The sequence below is a fragment of the Chrysemys picta genome, chromosome 2 (genome assembly GCF_011386835.1).
Source record: "Chrysemys picta bellii isolate R12L10 chromosome 2, ASM1138683v2, whole genome shotgun sequence".
In the NCBI taxonomy this organism is placed as follows: Eukaryota; Metazoa; Chordata; order Testudines; family Emydidae; genus Chrysemys; species Chrysemys picta.
In genome coordinates, this window is record NC_088792.1 from 36308472 (window position 1) to 36322651 (window position 14180).

The following is a 14180-nucleotide window of genomic DNA, read 5'->3' on the forward strand; positions in this document are numbered from 1 at the left end:
CCAGCCCTGAGCCCCCTCCCACACTCCATACCCCTTGACTCCAGCCCAGAGCCCCCTCTTACACCCCAAACCCCTCCTCCCCAGCCCAACCCCAGACCCTGCACCCTCTCCCAGAGCCCTCACCCCCTCCCACACCCTGAACCCCTCATTTCTGGCCCCACCCCAGAGCCCACACGCCCAGCTGGAGTCCCAGCCCAGTGACAGTGAGAGTGGATGAGAGCAAGCGACGAAAGGAGGGGGGTTGGAGTGAGTGGGGGACGGGGCCTCATAAGGGGTGGGGCAGGGGCCAGACCTCGAGGAAGGGATGGGGCAAGGGTGTTTGGTTTTATGCAATTAGAAAGTTGGCAACGCTAATGTGTTCCGATTCATTAAAAGTAGCAGAAAGCCAGAGTGGAAGGTACATTAGCAGCAGTTCCAGGCAGACAGAAGCTCTGCAGTGAAGCAGAGAGAGAGAAGGAGTTTTAGGAATAAAACTCTTATCTGAATAAATTCCACTTCCCCATCCATTCTCCCTCCCCCAGCCTGGATTATAATTTTTTTAAACTATGTCTTTATTTAGGAAGTTTTAACAAGTTCACAAGTCCTAGACATGTAAATATCAGAAACAACACAACAATCTTTACAACAATGAGCTTTTGTTTAGAAAAAACATTATAGAATAATATAATCTTTGGATCTCTCTATTTACCATGTTACAGACTGAGCATCTTTACCGTACCCATGACATGTCATTTCTAGTGATTCTATTAAATTAAGTGAATTCTCTGATTACATACATTTAACAAATTAGGAATGTCTATCAAATGTTATTTAAAAAAATGGACAGTTGTGATGTTTAGATTTGTTTATTTTTTGGCAGGCAAATATAGTTTTGAGCACTGAATAAATAGTGACCAAATATCTAAGTCTCTATAACAACCACCTCCCATATATTTTCGAACCATTCCTCTAAAGATGGACTATTTTTCTTTTTCCAATGGGAGGCTGTCAGTAACCTAACAGCAATAAGCAGAGGAGAGATTAGTGAACAAAGGTTTTTGTTCAACGTTAGGAGAAATTGACCCTTGTGTGATTCCTTACTATGGTCAGATGACAGAAGGGAAGGAAGTCTCTATCATTGAGGGAAAGTAATTGGTCTAAAGTAGAGAGATCTGGTTGACTAAAAAAAAAAAATCCTGCCAAAATGAGAGTTAGCTGCAAGTAAAAATTTTCAATAGGAAATTTTGAAATTAAACAATTTTTGTTTTGCACTGCATGGTTTGGTTTGGTTTTCAATTTTTGGTATTTGGATTTTCAGCGTGTGTGGTATTTTCCCCCTTTGCTGCCCCTCACCCTCTTTTTCCGCACTGGAAATGTTTGTGGTTTTTTATTTGAAAAAGTAAAAAATGTGAGAGGAAGGGCTACTATTTAAAAACTTCATTTCATTTCAAAATTTCCCACAAAAAATAGAAAAAAGTCAATGTAGTGAGGACAGAGTTTAAACAAGTAGGGAGTATTTCACTGACCCTTGCTGTATGACCTTCAAGCTAGAATTCAATGAGCAGACTGGGCTGAATCTTCTCTTACGCCTTTTGTAGTTAGAGAAATGGCTGAGACTTGCTAGTTCCCAGCCAGCCTCGCCTGTGACTCCAGGAGAGAAGGACAGCCTAGAAACCAGCAGCCCTTTGTGTCAGTTATATTTATATTCCTAGCATTTGACAAGGTCTAATGGAATCAGTATATATAAATACTGACATTCCCCCCTCCCAGCCAGAGAGAGTCCTATAGGGCCTGAATCAAAGCCCATTGAAGTAGGGCTGGCTGAAAAACAACATTTTCTTTTCGCAAAACAGTTATGAGGTTTCAACACTTGTTTTCATTCTAACGTGGAAGGAAAATGACACCTTTTGAAACCTTTTTGTGAAATGGGGAGACCACAAGTTCTATAGGCCAGTGGTTAGGGTACCAGCCTGGGATATGGGAGCCCCAAGTTCAAGTCCCTATTCCAAGTTAGGCAGGGCAGAGACTTACCCTGCATCCCAAATTGGTACCCTAACTCCACTGGACTATAGAAAAATAGTACCCCTTCTTTCTCAACATTTCTGTTTCAATCGAAAAAAGATTTTGTCAAAAATACACCAATCAGCTCTACATTGAAATCAATGAGAGTCTTTCCATTTACTGCCAGCCTTATCCAAAGTCCACTATAATTAATTAAACTGTTGAGATGATCTCTCATGGAAGGAGTGAAATAAGTAAATTCATTGCTTATATGTATTATTTTTTTCGATTATTTCCTTTGTAATTAATTTGGAGATAAACTAAGACAGTTACCCAGAGAAAGAGAATATCCTGTTAATACATTCCAAGGACTTACTAGGGTTTTTGTTTGTTTGTTTGTTTTTGTTTGGCTTACAACTGCACACAACAAACTCATTCACATACAGACTAAATTACATGTATACAGTAGTGTTGTAATGTTGGCATTCCGTTTTTTTTTTATAGATTGTTAAATGCTCCATTTGGGATCTTTTAGGATGAAAAAAACTGTACAAATGAAACTTATTATTGACTACTACTCAAGTCAGTCTTTTACAAAATCATTCACTACTTTAAGTGTTTACTGTCCTATTTTAAAGTATTTTTCAAACAGATTGAGATATGAAAATATAGTAAATTCAAATTAAATCAAAAGCCAGATTTTTAGAGTTGGTTATACACAATTATGTGCAGATATCTAAGTTATACAGGCAAATTTGTTAGGAATCACTGGCATTTGGAAGTTTTTGCAGTACACCTCTACCCCGCGACCCAATATAACACGAATTCGGATATAACGCGGTAAAGCAGTGCTGGGGGGGGGGGCGGGGCTGCACACTCCAGCGGATCAAAGCAAGTTCGATATAATGCGGTTTCACCTATAACGCGGTAAGATTTTTTTGGCTCCCGAGGACAGCGTTATATCAGGGTAGAGGTGTATTTCTGAACTCAATAAATATACCCCTTGTATATCTTTCATTTCTGCTTTAAAAATAAATATTTTGACAACAATTTAGTTTCTCTCTACAACTAGCTAACCTATTACTGTACTCAAACAGAATATGTCTTGCATCTACTTTCTACTTTTAAAAAATTAGGAGAAAACAAAGGGCAAGCAGCCATCAATAATAGATCAATCTCATTAACAGAGAACATGCACAAGATGTCAGAAGACCAAGAAATCCCCAAACGTTTTCTTTTTAAATTCACCTGCCCCTTGATCCTTTCTGTTATACGAGTAATTAAATTTGTCATGGTATATTATGAAGATAAGCTGGTTTACATTTTAAAGCAGAAATTCTGTTCTATACCAGATACACCACACCTGCAATACCGAAACCTGAAACACTGTATCTATAGGTGAAGAACTCTGCTAGTGAAAATGCTCTCCCTGTGGCCAAAGTCACCAGAATGTCTCCTCTCTTTTTAATAAAAAAATAAGAAAAGGAAAAAGGTCATCAGTTGCAGCTGCAGAAGATTCAATATGACAGCTCATAAGTATCACTGTTAAAAGTTTGTAAGTTAACCAACCCTATACTTCAAGGGACCTCCTGGAACACATAATCAAGTCCGTCCCAAGAAGCCATCTGCCCCCTGATGTTAAGGCATGTCATCTTCTCAGGCAGGCAGAACAAGCTACCAGATATGACACAAATCAGAACATATAACAGAAGGAAAAAACAACAAAACATTAAATATAACGCATATATATACGTATAATTGATTACCAGCAAACTAATTTGTCCAACATAGTGTCACATTTCAGTCTGCAAGCATTAGTTAGGTTAGCCATGTTCTAAGGCCCTGATTCAGGAAAACACTTAAATGTGTGCGGAAGTTCATCCCTATGCATGGAAAGTAATAAAAAAAGAGGAATGAACTGAGGTGAAGCAATTCAGCCATTTCCCTGCATTCTGCCAGAAGAGTTTTCTCCAGACATTCCATGGGTCTTTTTTCCATCTTTCACTTATGCTTTAGAAAGCTTCCAAATTTATCAGTGAACGTCAGCAGAAAGAGAAAGCATGCACTGAATCCAATGTATTATATTTATATGGCAACTTTAATCCCCAAGTATTCTAAACTAAAGCACTTTACAAATCAGACAGGCTGGAAAATGGAAGAAAGATTCACAAACATTTTCTCTTTTAAAAAAATGTGTCTTCTCCTCTCTCATTGTGCAGACACTATATGGATATGCAGACACTGATACATCTTTGTTCACATCATACAACAAGCCCCAGCTACATCAAAGACTAAATTTTGATCTATGAACCCCCATGACTGCTGTGTTTCTCTGAGGCAATGCAGATAATAAAGCCCACAATGAATTGTGTGAGAGCTGGCTGAGGTCATCCAGCTATGGAACAATCGCCCAGAGAGACCAGGTGAATCCAGAGTCTGACCATCTTCAGGAAATGTTGCAAACATGAATCTTTGAGAGAGCGTTTTCACCATAAGCGACACTCAAAATTCCAACAGTCCTTTTATTCCCATCCACTCTCCCCACAAAAAACCGCAAGCCCTACCTCAACAGAGATCTGACCCTGTAATGGGAGAAGTGCCAGAGACTCCGTGACGTCCACTAAGGACTTTGCTATTGCTAATGATTAATAGGAAAGGTGCACAGATACTGGCAATGAGAGCATAATAAATATATCATATTGCTGCTATTTTGCTGATACTACAGAAAGTCACCTTCTAGCAAATCCATAGGTGTTCATTCACAAATCCAAATGGAAATTCAGTTAAGTGAAGTTATCCTGAATCCACTCAGTTTTACATCAAAGAATCAAAGGGAAAGACTTATTAAGGTGTTGTAGCCTATCTGGTACAGTTCTATTCCCTACAAGGGCTCAGATATAAGACAGATAGGAACTAAGATTGAAAAGAACAAGCTACTATAAATTCTAGTAGTTCACCCAGTCTAGTTTTACATTTCAGAAAAGCTGATGCTTCCGCAATTGTTTCTAGAAAATTGTTCCACAATGTAATAGATCTCATTGTTAAGAAATTCACCTTGAATATCAGGAGAAAATTCCTTACTATCTTTATTCAAGCCATTTATTAAAATATCTAAATAAGGCTATAATACAATTATATATACACATGAACTGAAGTTTATAAGGCTAGGGCACAGCTTAATCTCTGGTATTAATGAATTTCACAGCCAAGGCCCCTCCACTGAAAATGCCCCATTACCAGCCCCTTTAAATCTGAATTTGGGATTGATAAACAGTAGCACTCTTACCAAACAATGTTGCCATGGAGAAGAGCTTTGAACAAAAAGGCCAGGACCTGGGATTGGTTTGGATTTGCAATGCAGAGTGTGGAGTATTGCATTATGTATTCTCATTGGTTCATACCACTTAGAAGACAGGATGCTATATATTGAACCATCTGTAGTTTCTAGATGTCAAGACAGCGTGAGGACAAGATATAGTGTGTTGCAGTAATCCAGCCCTGAGGTGATGAAAACTAAGCAGCTAGGTCAGCATCTAAGAGGAGAAGAATGCAGCCTTCTGGGCAGCCAAAGGGTTTAAAACCAGAATTTCTTGCTATTAATGGTATTTAGACACCCATGAAAAAGTTAAGAGTGCATCAGGACCCAAAGATTTTGGACCACCTTGTCAAACAGAGGACAGATGCCCTCTACAGAAAGTAAGGTCATGCATCTTAGTAGTGCCGCCACGTGCTCTGATCTTCTCACCTCTCATCTCTCTCACATGACTGAACTTGAGCCAATTTACATATTTTTTATCTTGACCCTTATTTCTTTCATATCCTAGACCAATGATTCTCAACCTTTCCAGATGACTGTATCCCTTTCAGGAGTCTGATTTGTCTTGCGTATCCCAAGTTTGATCTCACTTTAAAACTACTTGCTTACAAAATCAGACATAAAAATACAAAAGTGTCACCACACACTATTACTGAAAAATTGCTTACTTTCTCATTTTTACCATATAATTATGAAATAAATCAACTGGAATATAAATATTGTACTTGTATGATACTTAAGCCTGTTTTTCACTTGTGAACCCTGTCTGACGCCCAAGTCCTGGGTGGCAGGGCTGAAGCCCAAGCCCCACTGCCCAGGGCTGAACCATGTAACTTAGCTTAGCAGGCCCCCCTGTGGCATGGGGCCCCAGGCAATTGCCCTGCTTGCCAACCCTAACACCAGCCCTGCACTTGCAACCTCCCTAAACCTTGGAGCCCCCCCTTGGGAGTCACAACCCTCAGGTTGAGAAAAACTGATCTAGAGGAGTTGAGTACCCCCTGCAAGACCTCTGCTTACACCCAGGGATACATTTACCCCTGGTTGAGAACCACTGTCCTAGTTCATCATGGCAACTACATTGTCTATACTAAAGCTGGGTTTGTTTTCCTGATTAAATTCTGAACACTAGATTCCCCTAGAACATTCATATATATCCTGTAAACACTGTGCTTTGAAGAGTGAATGACACTATATCCAGTAAATATAGGATATTCACATTGTTGCAGTCATGCCTGTGAAAGTATTTTCTTTTGGAACTTCAGCTATTACTGCAGCTCTAACTTCCATCAGCAAATATAGGCATTTTAAGTCCACGCACATCTTTTTAATAGGGCATCTTGCAATTACTTATATGAGAGCTTAAAAAGAGCCTATCTAAAGGCATATTGTGACTATACAGAAAATGAGGAAAGGACACAGTTGTGAGCTCCATTTAGAAACAAAGGAAATGGGTAATTGACTAAAAGAACGGCCATACTGGGTCAAACCAAAGGCCCATCTAGCCCAGTATCCTGTCTTCCGACAGTGGTCAATGTCAGGTAATCATCAAGTGATCCATCCCCTGTCGCCCATTCTCAGCTTCTGGCAAACAAAGCCCAGGGACACCACCCCTGCCCATCCTGCCTACCCTGTTCTGTAGACAACAAGCTCAGTGTTTTTAAAGATATCCACCTACACTACAATGTAATTCTTCTAATGTACACTATGAATCTTGGTTCATGCTCATAATTCAGTACTGAAGAACATTTATGCAAAGTAAACTAGCCCTGCACAGAATCAATATACAATTTAGGAATTGTCTAATGTATACCATCAGTGCAGCATGCAAAGGCAGCTGTTCCATCTATGCAAAAGCTCTTCCCTTCTTCCAAGCTTCCACCTCAACTGAAATGTCAGAATTTGGTGTCTAGACACACACACACACCAGCAGAATCTGCATGTAAAGCTGGACCTCAGTCCTGTAGGACCCCCAGCAGTCCACCACAGAACCACCATTGTCCCTGCCTCTGTTTCCCTTAGTTGATTCCAGGATGGAACCTATATCCAACAGTCTTTGTCTGTAACTCCAGTCCTCCAGCTGGATTACTTGAGTCTTTCCCCTCCCTGGGCTGAAAGGAGTCTGGCCCCCACCCAAAGTTCTACCAGCCCCTTTAGTGGAGCTCCGGTCTATAGTCCCAGGAGTTTGACTTTCATCTCTGGGCCTCCTCTAACCCCCTTTCTGATGTTGCCCCTTTGCAGGTTCCTCCCCTTCTGTCTTCAACAGGGCAGAAGTAAAGTTAAAGCAAAAACACAAAGGCAAATTCCAGTATTCCTGTTATTGTCCCCATCCCTAATCAGGGATCTCAGTTGTCTTTACCCCAGTCTGTGTGTGTGGGGAAGGTGGGGGTAGATAAGGAGACCCAGGCCCCGCCCTGTTCTCTGGATTACACTAGCAAATAAGGAGTCAGTGAGTTAGGAAATTCATTATATTTAGATATTAATCAATATCCTAGCAGTCCTATCCCTTTAAAGGTGTGGAACATCAATGGCCTCGGATTATCTTACTTTGGGGAAACTAATAATTCTTCCAGTGCAATCATTGCTACTGTGAACCCCAGAGCTGTTAAAGGGGACAAGAAGCTCTGTGTTTCTAATATAGGAGAAAGGGGAATGGATAGCTCTGGCAAGCTTAACTTGTATATTATAATTCCATCTCAGTGCAGTTCTGTGCATGTTCTCTGTTATATTGTTTGAGGGTCATTTATATTCTGATGTTGGAAATGATATTAAATGGTGCATATAAATGTATTTGTAACAGGAAGAAATTATTAGAGGTATAGCCTGGGGAAAATGGGTCAACCTGAGCTGATAGGTAGTTGACTCTGATTTTGTAACGAGCCCAAATTCAACAAAAAATAAAAACTCTAAGGGGACAGATCCTCAGCTGGCATAAATTGTCGTAGCTCCACTGACAGAGCTATGACAGTTGACACCAGCTGAGGATCTGTCTTGGGGTCTTGTTTTGTTTGGGTTTCCTGTCCAGGGATTATGATAACTGTATGGAGCTGATTCATTGTACCAGAACAGTCAGCAATGGGACTGACTTCATGGGACTGGGCCTGGCGATACTAAAATTAACTCTGTAAAACATACAGGACATGATCTGGTGGCAGCTGAGCAGATGGAACTGACTTCACAGGCAGGGCCAGGCCACAGCCAAGCTGACTTCATGGAAGCAGACTTGGCAATAGCAGAGCTGGTGGACTGATTTCACTGGACCAGGATCTAGCACTAGCACACCTGGAGAAGCTGACTTTGTAGAATCAAACCTGGCAGCCACAGATTGGAGCTGGACCTGGTGGTGCAGACTTCACTGGATGGCAGTGGACAAGCTCAGGAGAACCACCTCCTGGTGCCTACTTGACCACCACAGAGTCTAGCTGGATTAATGAGTAAGCAAGGTTTGGCGTAGGTGAGGATTGTGTTGTGAATAACAGTTCTGGGCCACCGACAAGCTGGCAATTAATTACTGAGAATGTGGAGTCAGCCACATCCCTCATAAGTTGTTTGTGTCTTGCTCATTTCATTTTTCATGTAAATAGAAGTTTATCTTGTTTCTCCCTCCCCCCCCAATAAAAGGTATTTGTGGTTTCATATTCCCAGGGATTCCTGAATGCTTGTCAGTGGGGAAGAAACACCTGCAACAGGAGAAAAGAGGATTTAAACTATCCGTTCCTAAACCTGGGAGTGGATAAGGGTTTTAGGTGAGGGGTCAAGCCAATCATTTTAGTTAGTTTAAAAAGGACTCAGACAGAAATGCACCAGGCCTTTATCACTGCTAACAACACCTGGCTGCAGGGTTATGAGACTGCTATTTTACAGTATGATTAATTTTGGAAATTTTTAACACTTCATTTTATTGTTAAGTGACAATTGTTTAAAAATACTTTTAATGTGATGGTTGCTATAAAAGTTCACCGTAGTACTTTGGAATTAAAACTAACTTCCTCCTGGTGATCTTAGTTCCTAACTTATATACTGTATACCCATCATCTCTCTGAACGGGGATGCAAATACTACACAAACAGCCTCTGTCATGATAGCCAGGCACTTCCACTTCCAGTCAGAACTTGGCAGTATAGAGAAGAATGAAAACAAAATATAACAGAAGAATAAGCTAAGCTGGTTTCTGTGGAACTACTCATAAGCCCCAATTCCCAATAAAGTAAATGGAACTCCAACAAAGCACCTAAAGACATGCTAAATATGGATAGTTTGGTGAATCAGGGCCATAGTGCATAAAATTAAATACATGCATAAGTTTTTGCAGGACTGGGGCCTTAGCTGGCATTTCTTGACTTCTGAGTACCTAATTGTGCAACTTTAAAGGTTTCTGAATCCGTATTTTTTAATTGTGGCAGTACATAGTCCCTTAAAACTTTACATGAACAAATTATTTTTTCTAAAATATCTGCCTTTGTATTCACACCTTTGTGAATCACAGCTGCTCTCCTTCCCACACTGATCCATCTCAATGGATTGGAGCAGTTTTATATCTCAACCATAACAAGGCACACATCTTCAAATATAATAAAGATTGTTCTGTTTGCTTTTAAATACATTTTTTCTCAGCGTCTAGATATTTTAAACTTTCCAATAGCTTTTATTTCATTTTTATGACTTTTCCTCTTGACAGAAAATACCTGGCCAGTTACCAGCTCCATTCTTTCATTCCAATTTTCTGTCATTATCCAATGTAACAGACAGCTTTCTTATGCAAATTATCATTGTTCTCAGTATGTTTGCCCGGTCATAGAGCTCCTCATTTCATGTTAATTACACCAGATTCCCCCTCCAAAAAATTCATGCTGTACCAACAAGATAAAGGACACAAAAGGAATCCAAGAGAAAATTCAGCTGACTGATGGGACAAGCAGTGGGACATAATTTTTCAATTTCTACTCATTGAAAACACTGCTCAAAAAGGAAAAAGATTGTTCACCAATTCATTGCTGCTTTTTAGATTTTTTTCCTTTGTAAGAAGTTTATTTAGAGCAAAATCAACATTTCTTAAGCCAGTAAAACTATAACTGAATCTGTCTTCATCTAATTTAATGAAATGGAATGTTCAAAGACAACTCTCTGTCTGGGAAAAATGTCTATTTTGTCCCATGTCTTACTTCTGAAACACTCTTTATTCAGGCCTTAAATATAGCCTACAAATCTGGAAAAACTGGGCTTGTGCCCTTTTCTGCTTCCTTATGATGTATAAAGAAAGCTGGACAGGAATTTTAGAAGTGGAAAGGACAGGAGATGCTGGTTGAGTTTTTCAATATTAAAAATTCAGGTCCTATCTGGGATCTTGTGTATACATTTGACTTTTTGAGAAAATGCCAATCACTTACTACGCTACCATGGCTGCAGCTTCACTACTACCAATGGTAGTGAAAGTGGGAGGTTCCCATTCCTCCCCAAAAAGTCTATAATATATGTAATAAAGTAGATGTATTTATTATTTGTTTTACAATAGTATCTACACACACACACACACACACCCTGGTCAGTATTGTTTATGTGAAAGAGTTAAAAACTTCCACATCCTCCTCTTTATTAGGCTTATAAAACTTAATATAGGTTTCAATGAAAGGAGGAAAAAAATGTCAAAGCACACTGTTAACTGAATGGGAAGCAAACTATTTTGTTTGCTCCACTCCAGGCTTGGAATCTGATTTAAATTCACAAGGAATGTTTCTCTTAATGATATTATCTATTTAACACAACCATTAGAAGACTATAAAATTACCATCAGGGGTAAAACCTCATAGAATTGGAATGGAGTTATTCTGCTAAATTAATATTAGGCAACTAATATTGCTTTCAACAGACTTTTTTCATTAAGAGAAACTTTATATATCCAATCAAGTCTGTTGTCTGAATCAATCTAAACAATTTCAGTAACAGTTCAGTAAAAAAGTAAAATTTCAGAAAAGACTCTGTCAGAGACAGAAGAAAGAGAAAAAAGTTTTACAGCTCATTCTGAGATTTCCTGCCAGGATACTGAAGTAGCTGTCTTGAAGAACGTGACACACACTTTCCTACCTCTGTAACTGTCAGATTCAGTAGACTGGGCAATCACTGTTCAGGAAAGCCAAATGCAAATCTATTTATGGACAGTGGCTGAAGCTATTAATTTCAATAATGTGGTATGCTGTATGCACATGTAGATCTTCCCAAACTAGCTAGTAAATATGTGCAAGCTTCTATTCATTTTTGAGTAAACTGGAAGTTTTCAAGAGAGTGCTGTGAACAAAACAATAGTAAAACTAACAGGAATATTATATGCGGAAATGTTTGCAATAAGGTGAACGTGGCAAGTTTATCAGGGCAGCATATAAAATGAAACTGTATAGGGTTACCATACGTCCGGTTTTTCCCGGACATGTCTGGCTTTTCGGCAATCAAACCCCCGTTCGGGGGGAATTGCCAAAAAGCCGAACATGTCCGGGAAAATGCCGGCCGGGCACTTCCCCTCCCGCGGCGGCTCTGTTCCTCCCCTGACTCTTCGGCTCTGTTTAAGAGCCGAGCTGCCCGAGTGCTATGGGCTTCAGGCAGCCCCCTTGCCTCCGGACCCCAGCCGGGCACTTCCCCTCCCGGGTTCCGGCGGCACAGGGTCTGGAGGCATGGGGGCTGCCCGAAGCCGGTAGCGCTCGGGTAGCTCGGCTCTTAAACAGAGCCGAAGAGTCAGGGGAGGAGCAGAGCCTCCGGCCGCGGCGGCTCTGCTCCTCCCCTGACTCTTCGGCTCTGTTTAAGAGCCGAGCGCTATGGGCTTTGGGCAGCCCCCATACCTCCAGACCCTGCGCCACTGGAGCCTGGGAGGGGAAGTGCCCGGCCGGGGGTGGAGGGTCCGGAGGCACAGGGGCTGCCCGAAGCCCAAGCACTACCAGCTTCACGGTTTGCCGGGCAGCCTCCAGACCCTGCGCCCCCGGCTGGGCGCTTCCCCTCCCGGGCTCCAGCTGTGCTGGGGAAGCGCCGGCCGGGGGCGCAGGGTCTGGGGGCTGCCTGGCAAACCATGAAGCCGGTAGCGCTCGGGCAGCCCTTTTCGCGTGGCTGGGAGTGGGAGGGAGGAGGGGCGGGGTTAGGGCGGGGTTGGGTGGGGGAAGGGGCGGAGTTGGGGCGGGGCTGAGGGTGGGAAATGGGCGGGGTCAGGGCCCTGTGGAGGGTCCTCTTTTTTTCTTTGTTAAATAGGGTAACCCTAAAACTGTAGGAATGCCAGAGACAGGCTATAAATTGCTGGGACATGTTCCCATTTTTTTTAAACCAAAACTTTACCCAAAGGTACCCAATTAAAACTTTCATTAACTATCAGCATTTTGGACACATTTATTTCAAGTAATCATCAACCATGTGGGCTGTCTGCAGATTTAAAACATCTGTCCTTCCTAACAGGATTCAAATACATTTAGGCTGAGATTTTCAAACATAGGTGCCTCATGTTAGGTGCCTAAATCCATATTAAAGTGCCTAAATAAATGGCCTGATTTTCAAAACTGCTGAGTATCCAACAGTTCTCACTGAAATCAGTTGGGTACACAGCAATTCTGAAAATCAGGCCACTTATTCAGGCACATAAAAACGGATTTGGACATGCCTGAAAATCTTGGCCTATGTAAAATAGATCAGAGTTGCTTGGTTAGGAAGTTAATCATTCAAATTGGGAGCATTTCATTTAAAACAAATGTGTTTGCAACACATAACAAGCATGAAGGTTAAAAGAAAACATGCCTATGATTACCTTTGCCTTACGAAAATGGTAGACTACCAGCATGCTTATGAAGTCCAACAGCATACAGAGTGTTTGGAATGAGATGATAGCAAGCCGTAAATACTTGTCCTCCTGTGCATAGCAGGGAGTATCATCTGTACAGTAAGAACATCCTTCCCTGCAGGGTAGGCAGGTGTAGACTTCCTCAGACATCTTGCCTCCAGAGAAGTGATTATCTGTATCTTTTCCTGAAAGTATCAAATGGGGGAAGTAAACCATCTTTAATTCCATGGCACAGGCAGTCCACACATACAGGAGCAAAACACTTATCTGTTGACCTCTCTTCCACTCCCCATTTTTCTCTCTCACTAATTTACAGCACAGCTAGCAGGGATTGTTCAGGTCGCTTCACCTGGGAAATGCAGTCCAGTTTAGAAATCAGAGGAGAGCAACCTCACATGCCAAATGTTTTCCCATTATTCTTAAAATAGGCTCAGATTGTAAAGTTAGTTCTGTGAAGGCAACTGGTGAATGACAAAATTTATCACATCAGAGGCCTGGAGCGTGGGGAAAAGAAATATTATACTTACTGAGACATGAAGACCAGACCCTGCTAGCTACTTAACACTCAGAGTACAGACTCTGATCTGATTTTTTATTGTTCCTTAATTCCATAAAGATGTTATCTATAGAGTTAATTACCTTCAAATTAGATAAAACCCTATTTAATTAACAATTGTTCAGCACACTATTGGATGATTACTCAGTTCCTTACCCAAAGTGTAACTCATTCTTGGATACTTTACCTAATTTTCATTTACAAACACAAACCATGAGAGCAGGAAGTCTTGTAAGTATGTTAACATTTTGTCTCTCTCAGTGGTTCTCAACATTTTTGTACTGGTGACCCCTTTCACTTAGCAAGCCTCTGAGTGCGACCCCCCCCCTTATAAATTAAAAACACGTTTTTATATATTTAACACTATTATAAATTCTGGAGGCAAAGCAGGGTTTGGGATGGAGGCTGACACCTCGCGACCCACCATGTAGAAACTTCGTGACCCCCAGTTTGAGAACCCCTTGTCTATCTAAATCAGTGATTCTCAGTTTTTTTTCCATGCTGTGAACCCCTTTTCCACACCA

The 14180-nt window shown here is 41.1% G+C and overlaps 1 protein-coding gene across 2 annotated transcripts in view; it reads right to left on the bottom strand.

The window, feature by feature from the left end:
- Window positions 1-14180, bottom strand: part of GPR158 (G protein-coupled receptor 158) — a 323156-nt gene that overhangs the window by 149929 nt on the left and 159047 nt on the right. For both annotated transcript variants that reach the window (XM_005302808.5, XM_065586867.1), the window contains exon 4: window positions 13068-13285. In XM_005302808.5, coding sequence (XP_005302865.2) covers window positions 13068-13285 — 218 coding nt within the window. The remainder of the gene's footprint in view (window positions 1-13067; window positions 13286-14180) is intronic.